Source organism: Apodemus sylvaticus, chromosome 10 (assembly GCF_947179515.1).
Source record: "Apodemus sylvaticus chromosome 10, mApoSyl1.1, whole genome shotgun sequence".
Taxonomy (NCBI): Eukaryota; Metazoa; Chordata; class Mammalia; order Rodentia; family Muridae; genus Apodemus; species Apodemus sylvaticus.
This window is the reverse complement of record NC_067481.1, coordinates 58,675,476-58,699,810: the sequence shown is the minus strand read 5'-3', so window position 1 is coordinate 58,699,810 and position 24,335 is coordinate 58,675,476. Positions and strand designations below refer to the sequence as shown.

General features: G+C 42.9%; 1 protein-coding gene across 2 annotated transcripts; it reads left to right on the top strand.

Annotated features, from left to right (window-relative positions):
• Window positions 1-1,634: 1,634 nt before the first annotated feature.
• On the top strand, window positions 1,635-24,335 carry Znf18 (zinc finger protein 18). Of its 2 annotated transcripts, none has more exons than XM_052195121.1 (7): window positions 1,635-1,714; window positions 9,032-9,518; window positions 10,578-10,785; window positions 11,151-11,242; window positions 16,737-16,821; window positions 17,590-17,700; window positions 23,129-24,335. In XM_052195121.1, exons 2-7 carry the CDS (start codon window positions 9,132-9,134, stop codon window positions 23,911-23,913), a joined length of 1,668 nt encoding a protein of 555 aa, XP_052051081.1. In that variant the 5' UTR covers window positions 1,635-1,714; window positions 9,032-9,131; the 3' UTR covers window positions 23,914-24,335. The 2 variants fall into 2 exon arrangements, with proteins under 2 accessions (XP_052051081.1, XP_052051080.1); XM_052195120.1 differs by having other exon boundaries at window positions 17,587-17,700.

Genomic DNA, 24,335 nt, shown 5'->3' with positions numbered 1-24,335 from the left:
CTCCTTAACTTCCAGGCTCAATTCAAGGCTGTTTTATCTGTTCATCCTCCCTCATTCTAGAGAAATGGTAACACAGCTTTAATACCACCCGTCCTACCTAACTAAATTTTTCTACTTTATCATTACCCAACATGCTTATTACCTGTGCATTTATTTAACTATTTATTGTTCAGCTTTCTTCACAAAATAGTATTTTAAGTGTCAGAGTGTTGCTTGTGTAGTTCACTACTATATCCTTAGCGAATAGAATAGTATCTGGTTTCGACAAGGCAGCAGGTTAATATTTATGAAGTAAATGAAAATAGATGGCACTTTTCAATTATTTCCTCAGATCCTCAGATAAAGTTAGATGTCTTCCTTTTTTTTTTTTTTTTTTTTTTTTTTTTTTTTTTTTTTTTTTTTTTTTGGTTTTGGTATTTTGGATTTGTTTTTTTCGAGACAGGGTTTCTCTGTATAGCCCTGGCTGTCCTGGAACTCACTCTGTAGACCAGGCTGGCCTCGAACTCAGAAATCCGCCTGCCTCTGCCTCCCAGAGTGCTGGGATTACAGGCATGCGCCACTACCGCCCGACTATGTCTTCCTATTTTTTAAAACGTGTTTTGCTTGTTCAGTCTGTTCAAAAAGTGTCATGCCATCTTCTCAGTTGCCATCTTAATTAAAAAAAAAAAAAAAAAAAAAAACAAAGAGACACTCCTTAAAACTGTCAGCTTGAGTTTTGTAGATTCCAAAGTTGCCTCTATTCACTCCCTGAATTTCAGAACCAAATGTGTGTATTGCTATGTCTCCATATTTCCCGTGGGAAAAGCCACAGCTTCAGTCGGATTCTCATGGGTGTATTGCACAACTCGAGGCTTTGAGTTACTCTGATCTCCCTTGAATGTTGTTCGACTAAAGCCCAATGCGTTTAACCAGAACCTTATCAAGGTCCCGACCAAACCACCTGATCTTGGAAGTGAAGTTCCTCGGAATTTAAAATAACCTGCGAGGCAAGTCTCTAGCTGAAAGTCTGATCGGCCAATCAAGCTCTCCTGTGGTAGATGCTTCTGCCTCTGCCAGACTAGTAACCTGTCTACTACGAGTCTCTTGACGTCTGAGTCAACGATTGCTTTAATCAGGATTGTGAAAGGCTTTCTAACGAACTGCGATCCTTTCGGCGCCAAGGACTTACTTTGAATACACACTGAGTCCCTTTCCCACTGTTCAGTTTTTCAGGCGTGTGCACATACCATGCTCCCCCTCGCCCCCGTCGTGTTTCTTCGGAGATGTCAACCCTTCTAACCATGGGGCAGGGAGAGGACACATCTCTATTCTAAAGCTGTCCTGTCTGTTAGTTACTCAAGACTGAGTACCTGGATTTGGACAGGAGGCTTCTGTCAACTGGGTTTAGTGATAAAAGGTAGTAGCTGTGGCCCAGCGCAGGACGGCCTGAAAATGGGAGAAAAGGCTGTGGGTGCAGCCTGGGTTAGAAAACAGGATCTTGAGGGTCGGTGGGAACTAGGAGCTCCCAGCCCCTGCGAGGGGAGGCGCCAGGCACGGGTCGTGAACTGGGACACTTCTTGGGGAACCAATGGGAAAGCCGGTCTCAGTTAGTCCCTCACTCGCCCCGCCCCGCTCCGCCCCTCGCTCCGCCCTAGAGCCGCGCATCGCCGGGGCCGCGGAGGCGCGCAGCCGTCCAGCTTCCGGAAGTGCGCCGGCACTGGCGGCGAGAGCCGAGGTGAGCTCTTAGGTTGGGCGGACTGGAGGGGTAGCGGACTCCTGGGGTCAAACCTGGAGTCGCTCCAGCTCGCGCACTGTCAGGAGCGAGCTGCGGCGGGGACAGCGGTGGCGGCCCCGTGCCTGTCGCGCTCACGGACGACAGGCGCGTGCGGGGGAGGGGACTCGGGGCGGAACGGAAAGTGGGCTCTTCCGGGTTGCTGGCTCCAGGAGAGAGATCGGGACAGTGAGGCCCTGACTCCGGTTGCACAGTGCCAGGAAGACAGCTAGTACTGGCCCTCAGTGACAACCCCAGCTGCCTCTTGCAAACCCCCAGAAGTCTGCTCTAGCTCTTCCTGGGTTTGAAGCGTTGCCGCTTGGGAGCTTTGGAAGAACAAGATCTGTAAACTTTAATACTGTACAGGACGGTCAGGAAGTAATAGCAGGAGCAAAGCCTACAGTGGCCAGATAAACAAAGGGCTTCCGACATGTGCAACCCTAGGTGTAACCAACGTGTGTATAGAAAAATGCTGACTTAGATGTGCATTTAACTTCGATTTCTTAAAGTGTCAGTAATACAAATATACCTGATGATCATGAGTTTCTTCTGTGAGGAGCGTGAGAAGTAAATTCGCATCAGAGCACAAATCCATTAAAGTCTCTCTATACACTAATTTAAATCTGAAGTAAATGGATGCCTTGTCACAGATGCTTGGGTGGTAGCTATCAGTTGGCCTTTACTGCATGGAACAAGTAGTAGTAATATCCTAAGATTTAAATGTGTTAAGATTTAGTGTTATCAGAATATCGTTTCCTGAATATTCTCTAAAGTAGTGTTAGGAACTAAGTCTGACCAGTCTTACAGGTAGAAATTTTGCTTACTGAAATTTTATTGTTTTTGTAAACCTCGGGAAATAGTTCATTTAGTTAGTGAAGGAGTTTTGTACATTTCATTTCTGAAAACAGAGCCTTTATTTGAAAGTTTTCCTCCGAAGCCAGTGGTTCTCAACCTTCCTGATGCCGAGACCCTTTAATGCAGTTCTTTTCATGGTGGTGACTTCCAACCATAAAATAATTTTTGTTGCTACTTCATAACTGTAATTTTGCTACTGTTATGGATTGTAATGTGAGTATCTGTGTTTTCCCATGGTGACCCCCATGAAAGGATCTCAACTCATAAGTTTTGAGCTGCTGTTCTAAGTTCTAATATTTGGTAAACTGTGATTTCATGATCATTTTGTGTGAAAATATATTGTAATTTCCATTGTGATGTCTTTTGACTACTGATTACTAATTTCTACAAGTTGGGATTTCAAGATCCCTTATTGGTGTTGATTTATCATTTACTTACATTCTTTCCTGGCAAGTTTTATGTCAGATTGAGTCATCTGAATAGAGAGAACCTCAGCTGAGAAAAAAAAAAGGCCTCCTTAAGATCTGTCTCTAGGGCATTTTCTGAATTAGTGATTGATGGGGACAGGCCCCACGGCCTTGTGAGTGATACCAACCTGGTGGGTCTTGAGAGTTCTCTAAGAAAGCAGACTGAGTAAGCTGGGAGGAGTAAGCCAGTAAGCAGCACCCCTTCATCTCCTGCCTCCAGGTTCCTGCCCTGCTTGAGTTCCTGTCAGACTTCCTTCAGTGATGGACTATGATATAGAAGTGTAACCTGAATAAACCCTTTCCTCCCAACTTGCTTTTGGTTGTGGTGTTTCATCATAATAATAGTAATAGTCACCTAAATATCATTAGGATATCATGGATAGTAATTTCCAATTGTATGAAATGTATGTACATGGTTTGTTTTCCTGAGTATTTCTTATGGACTTCATGAAGCATACTAGAGCTGTGGGGTTTAGCTTTGGTTGATACTAAAAGTCAGGACAGCACCTCACTCCTTATCAGTATTGGGGAGGCCCTTGCATGCAATGCAATTACCTTGAATTCCAGGCTAGCCTCGGCTACAGAGACAGACCCTATCTCAAAACAGCAACAGCCCCAAACACACACACACACACACGCACACGCACACGCACACGCACACACACACACAAACACACAGCAAATAATCAACAAAAAATTGATACTAGGTGTGTGTACACCTCTATTTCTAGGTGATCTGACCCATCTGTTTTAATGACATGCCATCTTTTTTTTTTGTCAGTACTATTGTAGCCACACTATTTATTACTGATGTGCCAGCACATTTCTCAAAATGAAATGACAAGCTCCCCCCCCCCTTTGTCTTTGTGTTGACTAGTTTTATTTCAAGTTGGCACAAGCCTTAGTCACTTGAAGGGACCTTAGTAGAGGAATTGCCTCCATTAAGATAGGGCTGTAGGCAAACCTGTAGGGCATTTTCTTAATTAGTAATGAGGAAGGGCCCAGCCCATTGTGAGTAGTGCAACCCTAGTGGTCCTGGGTACTTTAAGAAAGCTTACTGAGCAAGCCTGTAAGCAATCCTCCAGGGTCTTTTCCTAGTTTGGGTTCTTATCTTAACTACTTTGGATGATTAACTGTTAGATTAAGAAGTGTACATGAAACCCTCCCCCCTAGTTGCTTTTGTTCACAGTGTTTCCTCACAGCAGTAGAAACTATAACAGATTTTCCAGTCAACTTGACCAAATATACTCATGTAGTCATATCAGTTTTCATATGCTTATGCCATATTCTATTTTCATAAACTATGCCAGCTCTTAGTAGTAGCAATCAAAATTAGGCTCAACATCTGTGGTATATTCAATTCAAGCACATAAACACTAATGAAAAAAATCTCAGGCCCAAGTTTTTATAGAACTGGAAACTTCAAGTATGTATTCTCCAACTACAGTCTAATTTAATTAGAAATATATTCATATAGAAATATATTAATTTCTTTATATTATAAATATATTAATTTTTATTTTTAAACTATTTCTTTTACCTAACAAGTTAATTTGTGGTGCTGGGCACGGAACCCAGGATTTTACTTACACAGGCTGGTCAAGTGCTTTAACCATTTGGCTACATGTCAGGTTACTGTGTCTTTATATTTAAAATATAGTGTCTCTCAGATAGTGTCTATCTGGGTCTTGCTCTTTAAAATCTGGAAGCTCTTATAGTGTGAGTGTTTATTCCATTTATACTTAATGCAGTTTTTGGTATGGTTGGGTTTTCCATCACATTTCCATCCTGTGATATTTCTGGGTTTTGTTTTGTTTTATATAAGTTATTTTTTATGTATGTATGAGGTTTTTTTTTTTTTTTTTTTTTTTTTTTTGGCTTGCATAAACGTTTGTGCACCTTTGTGGGCTGGGTGCCAGCAGAGGAGGCCAGAAGAGGGTGTTGGATCCCTTCAAACTGGAGTTATAGATGACAGTGGGTCACTCTGTGGGTGCTAGGTATGGAGCCTGGGTCCCGAGCCGTCAGGAAGATGAGCCGATGCTGATACCACACACCCTTAAGCTTTAAGTAGAATTAAACCTCTCAGAGTCACTGCCGATTCATCAGTTTATATATCCCAGTTCAGAGCTGCCAGTTCTCACCTCGTATTTGACCCTTCCCATTTCCCACCTGGCACCCCCTCTCTCCTCCATTTGCTTCCGATTTTTTTTTTCTGATTTGGCAAGTTACAAATTTATTAGCAAAACAGATTCATTAAATGTGTCCTCCCCCACATAATTTTAATATCTCTTATACTACTATTTTTTGAAAACCTTAAATGACATCATTTTTTTTTTATTTGTTTTATATGAGTACACTTTTGCTCTTTTCAGATACACTAGAAGAGGGCATCGGATTTCATTGTAGATGGTTGTGAGCCACCATGTGGTTGCTAGGAATGAAACTCAGGTCTTCTGGAAGAGCAGCCAGTGCTCTTAAATGCTGAGCCATCTCTCCAGCCCTGACATTTTTTTATTTGTATGTGGATGTTGATGCACACAGTGCACGTGTGGAGTCAGAGCTCAACTTGTGGAATTCAGTTCTCTCCTCCTACTGTGGGGGTCCCAGAGACCGGACTCAGGTTGTCAGGTTTAGCAGCAAGTGATTTGATCTGCTGAACCACCTCACCAGCCCTCATCTGCCTTTTATGGAAGTTATCAGAATTAAAAATATATAGTATTTGTACTCACCAGACATTGACCATTTTTGCTTCTTTTTATTCTTTTCTAAGATAGGAGTTTTCTAGCAGTTGCAGGAATGAATGTCCTTTATTTTTGTAATATATATTCACTGGTGACAAATTTTCTGGGTTCTTTTTGAAATATTTGTTCATGGCTGTGTGTGTGTGTGTGTGTGTGTGTGTCTGTCTGTGTGATGCATGTATGTGTGATGTGTTTGGGTGTGTGTATGGTGTGTGTGTCTGTACATGTCTGTAATATGTGTGCATGGTATGTGTGCGTGTCTGTGCATGTGTCTGCAGTATGTTTGTACATGTGCGCATATGGTGTGTGTGTAGCGTGTGCTTCGTGTGGGCTGTGTACAGTGTGTGCGTGTGCATGCTTTGAGTTTCTGAGGACTGAGCCCGGAGCTTCATGCATGCTGGACTTGCATTCTGCCTAGCTCTGTAAACGGTGTATTTTCATTCCAATTGTTAAGGGATGTTTATGCTGGACTCGAGTTGTTTTTCTTTAAGCCCTCAGCCATGTTGAAGTTGGTTTTTGTTGTCTGCTTCTTTTTCTTGCCTTAGACTCATATTTTCCTGTTTATTTGTGTATCTAGTAATCTCGTGTTGCATTCCGACTCTCAAAGTGATTGCGTTAATGATGCTGAAGGCCAGTTATACTTTTGAGGAGTGTTCTTGTTTGTTGGAGCAGGCAGCTTGGCTTTATCTGACACTTGGTTAAGCAAATCTTTGGGAGGAGCAGGGTGCTTCCCCACAGCTTTCCATGGTGATGAAATGAAACTGCTGTCTCTGTGTGTGGTGGTGGCTCTGGATTTCGTTAGGGCAGGTGAGAGTGCGTCTTACTGGAAAAAACTCTTTGGGTTTTGATACAGGGTTTCTCTGTTTAGCCCTGGCCATCCTGGAATGATTATAAAAATCCAAATGCCTCATTCCTGATTGGCCCTTTGTGTGTGTTCTGAGCTTTATTAAACCTTGGTGTTTTATCCTGGTGATAAGCAACCTCAAGCCTGTACCGGGGCTTAGGGGACATGGTATAGGTATACTGACATCTGTCTCTGTTCACAGTTCCTCCCTGCTGTGTTCTTCAGAACAGAGCCTCCCAACAGCTCTCAGCTGTGCTGGTGTTACCTCAGCTTGTTGAAGCCACTGTGCTTCACCTGAACTCAGATTCCTCCACTGTGGCAGCAAAGTTGTCCTCACAGAGCCAGCAACTATGGCCGTGGGCTTCCCTCACCAATTTCTCTCAGAACTGCATTCTCACTTGCTCCATGGACTGCTTAAAACTGGCTGTCTCACCTGCTTTCTCCAGTTTGGGAATTGGTTGTAGGTGGCCTACTGGTTTGTTTTATCACATATTTTGCCAGGGTCAGAAATGCAATTCCCCAGATATGTAGTAGTCTTTACTTTAGTAATGTTGCCTTAATACCACTGAGTACTACCTGAGTATGTGAATGAGGTGTGTAGGCTCTTTAAAACAACAAACCCCCAAAATAAAACGCATAAATTTAGAGAGGTCTTCATGAAAAACACATGCCATTAAGCTGTTCTTACCTCTCCTTTTTTTGCATCCTTGAAAGAAAATTTGCTCTGGTTGGTTTTGAATGTTATACTTTTCTTTTTTTCCCTCCTTTTCCTCCTCTCCATCCTTCTTTCCCTACCTCCCCCTCGTTTCTGTCCTCCTCCCTCTTGTTCTTTTAATTTAATTTATTATTAGTGTATATGTGTATTTGGTGTGTATGTTTGTGTGTACATGTGTCTACATGTGTGCCATTAGTGTTATAGAGAAATGGTGATTTTTTTAATTTTTTAATTTTTTTTTGTTTGTTTTGTTTTGTTTTTTTGAGACAGGGTTTCTCTGGGTAGCTCTGGCTGTCCTGGAACTCCCTCTGTAGACCAGGCTGGCCTTGAACTCAGAAATCCCCCTGCCTCTGCCTCCCAAGTGCTGGGATGAAAGGCGTGTACCACCACCGCCTGGCAGAAATAGTGATTGTTAATATCTTCCTTTATGGTGTTTTAAGGGTCAGTCCAATGACCCACTATTATGAGCACCTGTAATAAAGTCAGCTATTAACAGAATAAATGACCCTTAGAGAACACTTTAATAATAACTTTGGCACTTACTGCTTTCTTTTTCACTGCCTCATTTACTGTCTTCTGAATCCTGATACTGTGTTAGCTAGCTTTGTGTCATTGTACATATTTCTAAGATAAACAAGTTTTAAGGAGAGGTTTATTTTGGAACTGTAGGCTTTGATTTGTGGTTTCATAGCCCTATTACTTTAGTCTTGAGATAGATAGCATGGTATGCTGATATGGAAACATATCTCCCTTTCAATATTAGCCTGTATTTTTAGGGCCCTTGCCCATATTTGTCTGTCTGTCCATCCATCTAATCTTATTTTGAGAAAGAGTCTCATGTATCCCAGGTTGCTCTTGAACTCTCAGCGTAACTGAGGATGACCTTGAGCTACTGATCTTGTTTCTACTTCCAAAGTGCTGTTATTGAAGTCATGAGTCACTGTGCCAGTTTACAGATGCTAGGGAGTGAACCTAGGACTTGGCTCGTGTGAGGTAGGCACTGTATTCTCTGAGCTATAGCCTCAAGCCTGAATAGCGTTATTAGCTTACAGGTATGAGATACAGAAGTGTGTGTTTACCTGGAAACTCATAGGGAAATGATTCCATGTGTCTACGTTCATGTTTTTCTTTGTAAAAATTTAAAATTTTATTATTGAGTATGTGCGGGTACTCATGTGCGTACCACAGTGCACACATGGAGGTCAGAGAACAACAGTTTGGGAATGGTTCTCTTTTTCCATGGGCTCAGGGATGAAACCCAAATTGTTAGGTTTTATCTGCTGAGGCATCATGTCAACTCTTATTTTTCTGTTTTGAAATAGGGTCTTCCTACCTAGCAGAGACATGCCTTGAACTTGTTCTATAGCCCAGGTTGGCCCCACACTCAGCATCTTCTAAGTGCTAAGATTACAAGTGTGTGCCACCATACCTGCCTATATGGTACATTCCATTCTCTGGAATGTCTCTGGACATTTGAATACCAATGGAGAATATAAATATGGGCAGGATAAAGCTGTACTTTGCTTTGTACCTGCAAGTTTACAGCCTCTCAAAATAGAATTGTATTCACGGTGAACAGTTATAGGCCTGTAGGCCTTTCAGGAGGAGCACACATGTGTGTTGTTTCTGACCATGTATTGTTGTGTTGTTCATGTACAGCATTGGCTCTCGTTCTTCAACATCCTAGAAGGCACAGTTCTCTCCAGAGACTGCTCCATCCTGGAAGCCTCTCACCTAAAAGGTCCTGTGAAGCCAGACAATGCCTGTTGACTTGGGGCAGGCCCTGGGCCTGCTTCCTTTTCTGGCCAAGGCTGAGGATGCCACATTCTCTGGATCAGATGCTACCCAGCAAAGAGAGCTTGCCAACCCTGAGACTGCTCGCCAGCTTTTCAGGCAGTTTCGTTACCAGGTGATGTCTGGGCCCCAGGAGACCCTGAGACAACTCCGGAAGCTCTGTTTCCAGTGGCTGCGACCAGAGGTTCACACCAAAGAGCAGATCCTAGAGATCCTCATGCTGGAGCAGTTTCTGACCATCCTCCCCGGGGAGATTCAGATGTGGGTGAGGAAACAGTGTCCGGGCAGTGGAGAAGAGGCAGTGACCCTCGTGGAAAGCTTGAAGGGAGAGCCCCAGAAACTGTGGCAGTGGGTAAGCATGCTACCTTGTCTGTGAGTAATGCCCAGGTTCCTCTGGGGCTTCTCTGGTTCATTGTCCTTTCTTTCTTAACAGTTCTTATGACCCCCAATATATAGGGTTCCCAAACCAATAACCAGTCCTTGGATTCTCTGATACAGTCCCAAGTATCAGCAAATCAGTCCAGTTCTTAGAGCTGTGGACACAGGATCAGAGCCCAGCCCCACAGAGCTGTTCTGGAACTTCAGATGCCACTCACAAAGGCCATGACCAGGTGTCTAAGCAAGCTGGCTGTCCATTTTGATGATCAGTGACCTATAGAACCCAGGAATCACCTTTATTACTTTACCAGTTTGTTATACCGAGTAAAACTCATAAGTAGGTAAGTGGGAGAGAGAGACAAACAGGGTGCTTCCCAGTCCTCTCCCAGTGTACCACTTTCTCAGAACCCTAGGGAGTTTGCCAACTGGCAGCTCTAGAAACCCCATTGTTTATCTGGTTTTTTTTCTGGGGGGGGGGGGGTCTCACCATTTTGGCACAATTGTTTAGCTCATTTGCCATCAGTGGTTGAATATCCCTCTCCCTTCCCTAGAGTTAGAGGTGGGTCAGCTGAGAGCTTTAAGCCTGGAATCCCATGATTGCTTATTCTGGCAACAGGCCCCTTCCTGACGCTATTTAAGGGGCACTGTGAGTTGGCTGCCCCGCAAGGACTTGACTGTGGGTGAAAAGTCCACATTATGCTTGATGGAAGATTCCTGTGCTAAAGACGGGTTCAGGAAGCTCTGCCCAGAACAGAACACCAAGACCACAGCACGTGCTGCTTCCACTTCCAACAATGCACTTGTTGGAGGCTATCTAGGAGAACATAATATTAGTGGTATGATTTAAAGGTCTCAGACTTGATTCAGACCTCAGTTTCTGCTCTCTTTTTCTGGGTTAAAAGGGGCTTTTCTTTTTCCCTGCCTGATAGCCATAGACTGTCTATCTCATGGTCTGTTGTAGAAAGCCAGTTCCATTAACTTTGACCAATCTTGACTCTGCATCCTTCGGTAATTAGTGCTCTTTGGTGTCCAGATCAGCATCCAAGTTCTAGGACAAGAGATTCCATTCGAGAAGGAGAATCCAACACACTGCCATGGGGACAAGGTGGAGCCCGCACTGGAGGTGGAGCCCGCAGTGGAGGTGGAGCCTCAGGACCTGCCCGTTGGGAATCCATCCTCAGCACCTGGGGAGCTACTGAGCCGTGGTGTGAAAGAGGAATCAGACATGGAGCCAGAATTAGGTGAGGGGCAGTTATCTATTGTGCTATGTGGTAGTCTCTGGTAGCAATTTGGGGGCTGTGATTAGTATGACTGAATGTATGCTGAAGCAGTATAATGCCCCTGGAAAGTGGAAAGTGGAAATGACCAGATCTGTATTTTAAACCATCCATGAATGGGCCATACCATTTGGGTTTTGCTTCTTTGGAGGGAGCTGGGAGAAACATGGGTGAGACTGGAAGTTGGGAGTGGGGGGGGGGGGGGTGTAGTTGTTAGTAGGTCTTTGAATTTGATTGACACTGCAATCTGTTCTAATTTGTGAAGAATTTCATGGTGTCCCCTGGGAAGTGGTTTAGGGATTCTGAAAGCTTTCTATTCTTTGCCACAGCTCTGGATGCTTCCCAGCTTCCTGCCAGACCTGAAGAGAGGCCTGTTAGAGACCAAGAGGTGGGAACAGCACTCCACCCAGCGCTACAGGAGGTGAGCAGGGCCCTCGGCCTGTGTCCCTTGTCCTAGGAGGGTTGGCGGGGATAGGCTCAGAAGAAAAGCAGAGATGGAGCATGGCTGCATAGCAGATGTGGTAGCTGCTGTCCCGGAAGAGTTGAGCCCCCGCTTCTCTGGCCAGTCATCTTGACAGATGGATAATGGAATCTGGCCTCTGGGAAGAGGTGCAAGTTGCTTTGCCTGGTAGTTTCTGATTTTTTTCTTTTCATTACTTTGAGCTCATGCTAAGAAAGGGCTATTTCCTAGTATACTATCCACACAGGAGTCTGTTAGAACCTTGGAATGGTTATTTCTCATGTGTGACAGGTAGAGTTCTTTCTCCAACATCATAGGAGTAATGTTGATAGACTGCACATACTCAAAACATCTAGTTTAGTCAGTTCTGGTGTGTGTATGCAGCCCTGAAACATATAGCTCAGTCAGTTCTGGTGTGTGTATGCAGCCCTGAAACATATAGCTCAGTCAGTTCTGGTGTGTGTATGCAGCCTTGCAACACAAGCACAGTCAAGATCAGCTATCTCCCTCACATTCAAGTTTACTTAAAAACATCACATTTTAAGTTTTTCTTTAAAAGTTTTTTTTAATTTGTATAGTTATGAGTTGTTTTGTCTGGTATGTACCAGGTGCATTTGGTGTCCATGGAGGCCAGAAGAGGGCAGATCCCCAGGAACTGAGTTACAGATGGTTGTGAATTATCATGTGCATGCTACGAATTGAACCCAGGTCCTGGGGAAATGCTCCAGTGCTCTTAACTGCTGAGCTGTCTGTTCTCTTACAGTTCGAGTTCTTGTCTCGTGTCATTTGCAGTACCCTAGCCCTTCGGAGACACCTAACTACCTTCTATTAACACATATTTATATTTTCTAGAGTTTTATGTAAAATGGAGTTTTATGAAAGAGCTCATCTTCCTTTTTCCTACATGTAATGTATTATTTTCTCTGTTTTTAAAATGTCTTCTTGCTGGGTTCGTGTTGTCCATTTACCAATATCTCAAGCAGTTGCTGGATTATTTTTGTTTTTATAAATATCAGGATGCAGTTATTTAGACAATGTTCTATTTTGTTCAGACTTTTCAGGGGTGTGTGTGTGCGTGCAAGTCATTTCAAGATGTCTGAAACTATGCATAACACTGTACATCATATGTAGAATGATAGGAGCTTTCCTATCATTCCCCTCATAAAGATTAATTTGTAAGTTATGAAAGGTGAACAATTAATGTTGACATCTAATAATGGAATAATTCTAGCAGTGCTCTGTAATGAGAGTTACATGAGTGTGGAACCTTGTGTCAGTGTGTCTTACTGTGTAGCATTGTACTCACCCTTTATGTGCTGATGTCAGATAGCACAGGCTGGAGTAATGAGCTGGAGTAAGGTGGATAACGGACCTCTCACCCACTATGGCTGTAACTTTTGCAGTTGATGGTGTGACAACAAAGCTAGTACTAATGTTTTCCCCTTTTCACCATTTTATGGGTAGAAGACTTCTTACTGCAGAGCTCAGCAACTTCTGTGTATGGCCTTTTCCTTAGTGAGCAGAGAATGTTTTCATTTCCCACTCATAAGTACTTCATGGCTTCTCTCAGGCATGGCCACCATTTCTTGCACTTCGGGGCCTCTCAAGTAAAATAAGGGCCAGTTGAACAGAATCTGATCCTCCAACTGTGGGTCTGACGGCAAACAGAGCTGCTAAATAACAAGTGTGTGGGCAGTGTATGCAGGGGGATGTCCTGGTGGGCAGTGTATGCAGGAGGATGTCCTGGTGGGCAGTGTATGCAGGGGGATGTCCTGGTGGGCAGTGTATGCAGGAGGATGTCCTGGTGGGCAGTGTATGCAGGGGGATGTCCTGGTGGGCAGTGTATGTAGGGGGATGTTCTGGTGGACAGTGTATGCAGGGGGATGTCCTGGTGGGCAGTGTATGCAGGAGGATGTCCTGGTGGGCAGTGTATGCAGGAGGATGTCCTGGTGGGCAGTGTATGCAGGGTGGATGTGTTGGCTAAATTGACAACTCACATCCTGTTTGAAATTATGCCATCTACTCAGAATGACACATAGTTGCTGGGTGTGGTGGTACACCTGTATTTCTAGCACTTTAAAAAAAATGAAGTGGTATGTATTGTAGATTCAAGGACAATTTAGACTACAAATTGAGTTTCAGGCCACAGAAACACTGAAGACACTGTCTGAAAAAACAAGCAGGCAGATTATAAATGAAAGAATGTACAATTTAAAGCCTAGGAATTATTTATGAAACATTCCATTTGATGCTCTCAGTCTATAGTTGACAGTGGGTAAATGAAACCAGAGATGTGAAAATAGAGATGGGTAACTCAATTGTGGTTGAGCACCAGAGAAGCCTGCTACCCAGGGCCCAGGTTCCATTGAAAATTGTCCACTGATTCCTTTTTCTCTACTGGAAGTTTCATCCCATGGTATTTACTTTCTGCAGTTCTTTGTAAATCCTGGGTGTTGTTATTCCCTGTCTGAAGTGTGGCTGATAGGGATTTTCTCCCATCTTGGGGGCAGGGGAGGGGAGGGCTAAGAGTTCTGCTGCTTTGTTTCCTGGCCTGTGCAGAGGGTTTGATTTTTATGTGGTCCATCTGGTGACACTTGGTCCTTGTTTCTGACAGTTCTTGTGCTGGCAATGTTCTATTCAGAAAGTTCTTGCCTACTCCAGTGTCTTGAAGAGTAGTCCCCGTGGTTTCTTCTAGAAGTTTTAGCACTTAAGATTTTAAATTAAGGTTTGGTTAATTTTTTTTTGCTTTGGTTCATTTTTAGTTGATTTTGAAAATGAAAGATAAGAATTTAATTTCACCTTCAGGTAGATAACTGGTTTTGCCAGCACCATTTATTGAACAGCTATCTTTTTTCCAATGTAACTTTTGGCCTCTTTGTAAAAAATTAAGTGTACATAGCTTTGTCATCTTACTTTTAGGTCCAAGAGACCTATGACATTGGTGTTAGCTTTTTCGTAAAACCAAGCTCTTTATCAAAGAGCTTGGTTTTATCTCTTACTTTATCAAAGGACTGTTGCTTCTGGAGTATATAGGGACAGTCCAGAGAATTGGTTAATATATTTAAACATTATAGACACAGACCATTATCTGTTCTGGATAACTTAAAAGATCAAGGCTGGGCATGGTAGGCACTTGCCTGTAATTCTAGCACTCAGAAGGCTGAGGCAGCAAGCAGTATTAGAATTTCAGGCCAGTCACAAAATAAAACAAAGAACAAATATTCTTATTGATGATTACATACACAGGCACAGAGCCTGTATTAGGTAATTGGTAACTATATACACAGAGTATTTGTATTAACCAACTGGTGACTATACACGCTTTCAGTTCCTGTGTTAGCCAATTGGCAACTATAAATATGCACAGTGTCTGTATTACCTAATTAGTGACTCCATACACAACAGTGCCTATAATGACTGCATGATGATTCTACACACACACACACACACACACACACACACACACACACACACACACACACACAGTGCCCTTATTAGTTGATTGGAAATTATACACATATACAATGCCTGTATTACCTGATTGGCAATTATACATACATACAGTGCCTGTATTAGTGGATTGGGAATTATACACGTACACAGCATCTGTATAAGCTGATTGGTGACTATTTACTGTATTAGTTGACAACTGTGTACCAACCACTAAGGTGACTTAAGTCATCCTTACATATCCCAATAATCACTAACCCCAACCATTATCAACCTTAGAAAAACCTTCATATTTAATGGAATCCTTTGAAAAATTAAGGGAAATTTTAATATACCCCTACCTTCAGTCTTGTCTGTAAATTTAAGTTTTGCTAATTATGTCAGAATGCAGAGGGCATGTGATTACTTCTAATAGTATATCATTACCAGAAACTATGACTGGGTAGAGCTTCCCTACTCTATTTGAGTTGAAGGTGGCATAGTTCCTAAGCCCACAAGATGGTGCTCTTTCCACATGGGAACAGGATTTTCCATCAGCGCACACAGTGGACTTGGGGACTTTAGAAGGGAAAGGTAACAGCTGCTGGTACCCTGGATCTATCTATACTAGGGGCTACAGTCAAACTTCAGTTTCTTGGCAGTTTTGGAGTGTAGCTTTCAGCCATTGGTGCAGTGTTCAGTGACCCTGGGCTGTCAGTTTGGCTGATGGTGATTTTGGAGCTTCCAGGGCTTGTGCTCTCTTGCTTGTCACTTCATGTCACAACAGCTGTGTGGTGCCATGGAGAATGTCCAGTGTCCAGCAAAGCTTCCATCCTGTCAGGTGCTCGCAAGTGAAGGTCCTGTGGGTTCGAACTGAGGACTCCTTCCTGTATTTAACAATATTTACTCAGACTGGCTGTTTCTAAGAGTTTCATTTATGTAACAGTAACAAAATAATACGTTTAAATTTAATTTTGTATTTACAATATAGTTAAGAATATTGAACTCTTGAGCATTCTGATGTTTTTCATACCAAAAATTCTCTTCCCTTTTCTCTCCGTCTTCTCTCTTCCACGCTCAGTCAGCTGATTCCAGACTTTCTCTCATGGAGACATTTCTGACACTAGGTGGCAGACTTGCTTTAGAACTCAGGGTGAGAAGCCCATGGTATCCTGCTGAAACAGTGGTGCTTGTAGTACTTCTTTCAAACTTCCCTAAGTTTAGTGTGAACAACCAGCAGGTGGGGACCAAGACTACAAAAGGTTAAGTAACTTGCCCAAGATCACACAATAGAAAGTGGCCAACCTGGGACTTAGTTTAGTATGTATAGCTCTACAGAGTGCTGCCAATTACTCTGGGTTGCTAATGTCAGCTTCTTGTGGGGAGACTGGAATTTCACTTTGAAAAGTAGATGAATTTGAGGTGGTTGGCCTTTCCTGCTACTTTGTTGAACAGTGGAGCACCTTGCTCAGTAGCACTGAGAGTAAAACCAGCTTCACTGAGGGTAACCATTGAGGGACTCCAAAGGTATGCCATTGTGACTCCTGATGCTTTTGTTTCAGAATCAGGGTTTATATCTGTTAACCCTTCCTGCCTTCTCACTAATTTACAATTGCCTCTCTCACTAATTTCCCTTTTAATGTCTTTCCTTTCTCTTGGATTTCTAGATTTCCAATAGTGGGGATAGCTAGCAGGCACCCAGTGTCATAAGAGTTGTAGCTCTTGAAAGTGACAAGAACAAGGGTCAGGGTGTGTGGTGTTCTTCGCTCCTAAAGTGTATCATAGAGCCAAACCATACCAAACCAGAAGTACACCCCTAATGTTTTATAAATTGGGCAAGAAATGGGGATCTGAAGCCTGTCATCTTCCCATGGCCTTCTTTGTCCTTGACAGAGGATTCACTTGTTCCAGTGAGTTCTTGGTCTCCTGTGCGTCCACGGCGCATTCCTTCCTTCCAACTGTCTGTATTTTGGAAAGCAGGTTTAAGCACCTTCATTAGAATGATACTTCTATGTTTTCCCCCCAGGAGCAGTGGAGACACCTGGATTCTACTCAGAAGGAACAGTACTGGGATCTCATGCTGGAGACTTACGGGAAAATGGTCTCAGGAGGTGAGGGCTTGTATTCACTTGATGGGAGGAGATGAGAAGACTGGGAAGCTGTTCTGTATTTTCTGTATATTCCTAGGGATACTTGTTGGTGTGTGTAAAGGGAGTCGTTGGTGCTACTATAGGAAGTTGATGAGTTAGAAATAGCAGGTATATCAGTAAGAATGTCCTAAAATTTGTTCTGTTCTCCAGGAACTGTAGTAATACCTTAAAGTTATGAAACAAATTAAATTTGCTTGGTGATGCTATTCTCTACCCTCTACCCACTATTTTTCCCCCTTTGACACATGGTCTCACCAGGTAGCCCTGGTTGACCTGGAACTTAGTATATAAATCAGGCTGCCCTTGATTTTACAGAAATGTACTGTCTTTGCTTCCTGAGTGCTGGGATTAAAGGTGTGTGCCACCACACCCACCCGTAGCATTCCCTTTTTAAAAATGTCAGATCAAGGACTTGCTCAATCTTTCACAGCTCCTAGGGGCTGAGTTAATGTGGATGCAATTGTTACTGGCTTTGGGTCCATATTCTTTTTCTACTAAACTGAACTGCCTTCAGAAAGGTATGAGTCCCTGTCTTGATGTTTACACCAGCCTGCCAGTGGTCCCTGGGTGCTTGTCATCTGTCTAGATTCTTGTTTTCATGGCATTCTCCATATGTTCTTATCTAGTTCTCTGGTGAGTGTATGTAACTGACTCCATGTCTGGGTTTCTCTTTTGAGCTCCAAGACGTCACTGTTCGTCTAAGCCCACAAGTTTTCTCTCTTTCAGTAGCAGGAATTTCCAGCTCCAAACCTGACCTGACTAACTTAGCAGAATATGGGGAAGAGCTGGTGGGACTGCACCTTCACGGCTCTGAGAAGATGGCAAGAGCCCCCTGCAAAGGTTAGTGGTGTCACGGTCTGTCTCTAGCCATCTCTGACCGCAGCAGATCAAACCGCAGGTGGTGGCTAAAGTAGTTATTGCTTTAGTCATAGCTAACTGATCTGCCTCGACTACCTGCAGTTGCTGGCTATGGGGCTGTTGATAGATTTATTTAACCATGAAAGAAAGAGCACATGTTGGATCTACTGTCAGTCTTGTCTATTTTGATAGTTTTCCTTCTCAGAGAGAACTAATATTTAGACTACATAAAGTCAGTTAAAATTTCCTCAGAAAGGCTACATGTAGTAGCTATTACATCAGTATAGAAATTCAGAGAAAATGCTTTTTGGATTTGTAAAAAATTTGTATTTAGTAGTCTGTGTTTATGATCTGTGTGAGGGCCATGCTGTGCCATGCATGTGTACAGAGGCCAGAGCGCAGCCTTATGCGGCCATTTCCTCTGCTGTGTATGTTCTGGAGGTCAGACTCAGGCCATCAGGCTTGGGTGGAAAGCGCCCCTACCCACCGAGCTATCGTGTTGGCCAAAACTAAACCTTCTTAACCCAATCCTAATCAGTGCTAACCACCTACTTCAGAAAAATAAACAGAAGAGTGTTCTGTTTAGTCTCTGTGTACCTAGACTTCATTAAATAGCAGCATCAACTGATGCTTAACATGTTTGAAGACTGGGAATAAATCTGAATTTTTTTTTGTGCTGTGCATCTCCTTGCCTTGAGTGTTCTTTCTAAAACATGTAAGTCATAGAAAACATAACAGCTTGCTCACATGTGTACACATATGCCCATGTACACGTGTATTGAATTCTAGAATCTTGGAGAAGAAAAAGGACTCAGATTATCCTTTCCTTAATGGAGTCTAATCATTTTCCTCTGCTAATGTATTACAGAAAATAAGAGTTGATAGGTATAGCTTTATTATCAATTGGTTGTGTGTGTGCGCACGCGCGTGCACATATGTGCTAGGAGTCAAGTCAGATTTTATACATGCAAAGCACACATTACACCCAGTTCTGATTTTAATTTGAAGCAGTATATTTACTATTTCACAAGAGTTCCTTTGGAACAATTGATTTCACACTGTCATATGTCACCAGGGAAGACTGGTGAGCAAATGCTTCGTATGTGTTACCTAGGACGAGAGCCTGGGAGGAGTAGGGCTGCCTGGTTACCTAGTAGGATTAATATTGTAATCTTTGAAGTTTTACAGTTTTTGTGTATGGGTATTTTGCCTGCATATATCTATACCACATGCATTGCATGGTGTTCAAGGAGGCCAGAAAAGGCCATCAAATTCCCTCGAACTGGAGTTGCAGACAGTTAATGAGCTATCACATGGGTGCTAAGAACAGAACACAGGTCCTCTGTAAGAACAGTAAGTGGTCTGATACACGGAGCCCATTATTGTTGTTGTTGTTATCATTATCATTATTACTACTACTACTATTTAAGAGATGATTTTTTCCCCATATTTATATTCCCAGTAAAAGTGAGTGAAGGACAAAGCTTGCCTATACCTTGTAGCAGTAGGATTTTATTTGTGATATTCAGCTTACTATATACCAGCTGTTTCTATACCTTGTAGCAGTAGGGTTTTATTTGTGATATTCAGCTTACTATATACCATCTGTTTCTGTTTTGGCTGGGCTGTTGTTGTTACCACCCATCCTTCCTGCTGACTTGGCCCCCTTAGATTCTGCCTTGCATAGCCCGTCTTTGTAGCTAGAGATAGAATTAAGAGAAAGGGTAAGTGTGGGAAGGAAGTGTGCGAAGATTCATTTGTTGGTGATGAGGACGGATGGAAGAGAACACTTGGAGGGAGAAGCTTGTGCAGGGCCCAACAGGGGTCCAGGTGTACAGGACAAGAGACTCAGCTGGGGTGGAAGCCGCAGCAACAAGATAAGGACGGACGAGCTGGAAAGCTCGACAGTGGGCAGAAGTCAGAGAAATGCTGTTTCTTTGACCATATGGAAGAACAGTTGAGAGTGAAGGCACATCAGCAGGGTCAGCCTCAAAAAGTTGTCGTATACTGCATCTGTAGTCAGAGTACCCAGGGAATAAAACAACAGCAAAAAATAAAACAGAACAAAAACCTCAAACCAGTTATGTGATTCCTAAGTAGATATCTTAACAGCAGAGAAGAATAATGAGCAAAGTTGGAAGATCCTTCGTGAGTGTTTCCTAGGAAAGGAGCCTAGGAAGCACGAGGCTGTCCGGGTCACCTGATGTAGGAGGAGGCCGAGATCTGAGGGCACGAACTGCGGCTCTGTGCAGGGCTCTAAGGGAGCTACTGGAGAGCTTGGCCTATGCTGCTTAACAAAAATAAGTTAGACATCAGTTTTTAAAAAGACTTTGCAAAGTAGACATAAAGAAAAAAAAACATGAGTGGATATTTTATTTGCATCCTGTTTGGATTGGAAACATTTTTCTAAGCATAGAGGTGATAAAAAAAAATCTTTGAGGAAAAGATTAACAGACTTATAATAATAATTTGCTTATAAAGTAAAAAAAAAAAAAATCTATACATGAGAATAACTCCAAACAAAATTACTGCAACTAAATTGGTGTAAAACATTTTTGTGAACTTGATAGATAAATGATGGTGTTTTATTTTTCTTAAAATAGAAAAAAAGTTAAACCAAGTTGATGAGAACAAATTACTTTTTTCAGTAAAATTTGGACAGCAGTCTTAGAGTAGCTTTCGGATGTGGGAGGAAAAAGATTTATCCTTTTAGCACCGAGGAATTAACATTTAAAATAACAAAAACCAGCCGGGCAGTGGTGGCGCACACCTGTAATCCCAGCACTTTGGGAGGCAGAGGCAGGTGGATTTCTGAGTTTGAGGCCAGCTTGGTCTACAGAGTGAGTTCCAGGATAGCCAGGGCTATACGGAGAAACCCTATCCCGAAAAAAAAAAAATCCAAAAAACAAAACAAACAAACAAACAAACAAAAATAACAAAAACCCATTTTTCACTGGTCTAAATAGCATAAGTAAAAAAAGCATTCAGTACTCAAGTCTTAGCACCCTCCCCTTTTCTCCTCCTTAACAACATACCAGAGGATGGGAGGGCCCTTCTGAAAGTTAGGTTGCCAACAGGTGTTAAGAAGTGCAGGGCTGGAGAGATGGCTCAGTGGTTTGGGATTCTTACTGCCCATCTCGAGCTGGGTTTGGTTCCCAGGGTCTACCTAGCAGCTCACAACCATCTGTGACTCCAGTCTCAGGGGATCCAACACCCTCTTCTCACCTCCATAGGCTCCTGTGTATGTGTGGTGCACATATACACACTCAGGCACACACATATAAAATAAACAAATCTAAGAACAATTCACAAAACAAAACCATAACGTGCAAGCCATTAGGTATTGAGGTTGTGCTCTGAGGAATTCCTTTACAGTATTGATCAGACAATGGGTAAACACTTATGAAAAGAATTGCTTATCACAGTGATATTTATTGTAGTAAATACATGATTAAGCGCATAGGTTTCCACAGTGGGAATTCCTAAATTCACCATATACTTCTTATAGTTTTCATGTAGGCTATTACTGGGCTCTTTTATAAAGACAACAGACAGTACTTTATCCTTTGCATGGGCTATGTCTTGGCACTCAGAGAACATACGTGTTCAGTTCTAGCCCTCTGATAGGTGTCTAGGCCTGGCAGGCCAGGTAAGGTGAGAATAAAGAGAGAAGGAAAAAACCTCTTGTTTATTTTTGTTTAGTTTGGTTTAATTTTTTGAGGCAGTCTTATGTAGAGCGATTGGCCTTGAGCCTGCTCTGTAGCTCAGGATGATTACTTCTGTTACAAAGGTGGGTCTTGCTGTGTTGCCGAGCCACCCTTGAACTTGTGCCCTTCCTGCCTTACCTTCCCACTCAGGGATCATAGGTGTATGACACTATGCCTGGCACTGAATAGACTCTTAGAGTTATAAGGATAAGGTAATTGTAAAAAGTTTAAATAAACTTTCTAACCAAAATAAGAAAGTAAAATAATTACCAGATGCTTCATAAATAATAATCAGAAACCTGCATTATGAGAAAAAGCATAATTGCCTATACAAGTTAATAGAGCGTGTCTAGCTAAGAGTGGTGTCCAGTACTTGAATTCCTATCTACCCAAGACGCTGAGCAGGCGTATCCCCTGAGCCTAAGAGTTTGAGGATAGCCTGGGCAACATAGCAAAACCAAAAATACTTACATAAAACATAAATAGCAAGGCACATAGATTGTTCTAGTTAACGGAGTGTGGCACAATTGTATTAAGTCTACAATAAAATTATGAATACAGTAAAACATTAATCAAGTTTATTTACTAAATTTTAGATTTCCCGGTCAGGCAGTAATGGTGCATGCCTTTAATCCCAGCACTTAGGAGGCAGAGACATGTAGATCTCTGTGAATTCAAGGCTAGTATGGTCTACAGACCTACTTCTAGGATAGCCAGGACAACACAGAGAAACCCTGCCTCAACACGTTCCCCACCCCAAAGGAATTTAGGTTTCTTATGTGAGAATTCATGTTAAATATTAAATAGACCAGGGTCAATATTTACTTTGTAAATGCTATTTAGCCAGATATAGGACTGTGTTCAATATGACATCAGTTTTACCTAAAAGTAGTTATACATATGTACATGCAAGTGAAATTAGACTGGAAGTCCAGACACAATGGTGGCACACACCTTTAATCCAAAACTTGGTGGGGGAAGGGGTAGGCTGGGCGGTGAGGGGAGGGAGGCAGATCTCTTGGAGTCTGAGGCCAGCCTGACTGATAAAAGTTCCAGGCTAGCCGGGGCCACATTGTGAGCCCAGTATCATACATCCTATCTTATTTGGTAATGCTGTTGGGGTTCATTGCATGTATTTATTTTTCTAAATTCTTACTGTGTTTATCTTTTATATATAATCAAATAAAAATCTTGGGTCTGGAGGGATGGCTGAGCAGTTGAGAGCATGTGTACTGCTCTTGCAGAGGAGCTGTGTTTGGTTCTCTGCACATGTCAGGTAGCTCATAGATGTCTGTGACTCTAGCTCCTCTGTGGGTACCTGTACTCATGTATGTATATACACAAGCATACTAACATATACATAATTACAGAAAATAAAAATAAACCTTAGAAAGAAAACCAACCATGGTTTGTGGTTTTGGCCCTTAAGTGCATACTGTTTGCTTGAGGAGGGGTCAGAAAAGATCACTAGAAGTCTGTGTTCTTCAGAATGAGCAGCTTGGCTTCAGAGCCAATTGATTTAGCCTTGAATCAAGCACAGGCAGAGTGAGTCTGGAGTGCTCAGGCACCTGGGTGATAGTTTTCATCCACGTTTATTGATAACCTTTCAGTAAGAGGAACAGGCTTGCCTGGCGCCATCTTAGCATCAGGTGGATAACAGGGCATTGCAGTTACTGCCACTTAAACCTTCTTTTTCCTTTCAGAAGACAGACAAGAAAATGACAAAGAGAACCTAAACTTGGAAAATCACAGGGACCAGGGATGTTTGGATGTTTTTTGTCAGGCATCAAGTGAGGCTCCACCACAGGCTGCCTTGAGTGATTTCTTTGGCGAGAGTGAGCAACATCGTTTTGGAGGAGAGAATGTCCCAGAGGCTCTGGAAAGCCTTCAGGGTGAGGGAACTGGGGCACAGCTCTTTCCTCATGGAAGGGGCTCTGGGAAACAGCTAGGTCAGCACATACAGAGCTCTTCTTCGGAAGAGCTGTCTGCCTTGTGGCTGGAGGAGAAGAGAGAGGCCTCTCAGAAGGGACAGGCCAGAGCCCCCATGGCCCAGAAACTGCCTACCTGCAGAGAGTGTGGGAAAACCTTCTATAGGAATTCACAGCTTGTTTTTCACCAAAGGACTCATACCGGAGAGACATACTTTCATTGCCGCATTTGCAAAAAAGCCTTTCTCCGAAGCTCAGACTTTGTGAAACATCAGAGGACTCACACAGGAGAGAAGCCCTGTAAATGTGATTACTGTGGGAAAGGCTTTAGTGACTTCTCAGGCTTGCGCCACCATGAGAAAATCCACACAGGGGAGAAACCCTATAAATGCCCCATCTGTGAGAAAAGCTTTATTCAGAGGTCAAACTTCAACAGACATCAAAGGGTTCATACAGGCGAGAAACCTTATAAATGTACCCACTGCGGCAAGCAGTTCAGCTGGAGCTCCAGCCTCGACAAGCATCAGAGATCGCACTTGGGGAAGAAACCCTGCCCATAGCCACGCCCTCAGGCACTACAGTCCATTGCTACCCTGCTCAGCTCTGCCTGGAAGAACTTTGACCAGAAACGCCCTCCTCTTCTCTGTGTTGGAGGGAGAGGAGCCAGGCACTGTTTTGATGTGGAGGGGATGTTGTTCTGAGTTGACTTTAGTTCTTCCTTTTGCACCAGGAAAAGAAAGCAGTTTTTGTTTGTTTCAGCTGGCCTCCTATTGGACCCCCTGGGAAAGACATGCCGTGTAGATAATGGCTTTAGTATCTCTCCCATGAGAGTCCGACTGACTTCTAGAGCATGCTATCACAGAAGGGGAGGGAGGGAACGGTCGCCTTCTGTGCATGCTGTCTTTGTCAGACTGGTGACAGAGTTCCTGTCTGTCCTTTATTTGAAATAAACTGAGCTGAGCTGGTCGCTGTCTTCCTTGTA

Excerpts from the sequence above, each read along its gene's own strand:
- Znf18 (XM_052195120.1), top strand. The coding sequence starts at position 9,132 with ATGCCTGTTGACTTGGGGCAGGCCCTGGGCCTGCTTCCTTTTCTGGCC. Across the intron at positions 9,519-10,577 it reads CCCAGAAACTGTGGCAGTGG|ATCAGCATCCAAGTTCTAGG; the intron begins GTAAGCATGCTA and ends TTTGGTGTCCAG. Across the intron at positions 17,701-23,128 it reads GGCAAGAGCCCCCTGCAAAG|AAGACAGACAAGAAAATGAC; the intron begins GTTAGTGGTGTC and ends TTTTCCTTTCAG.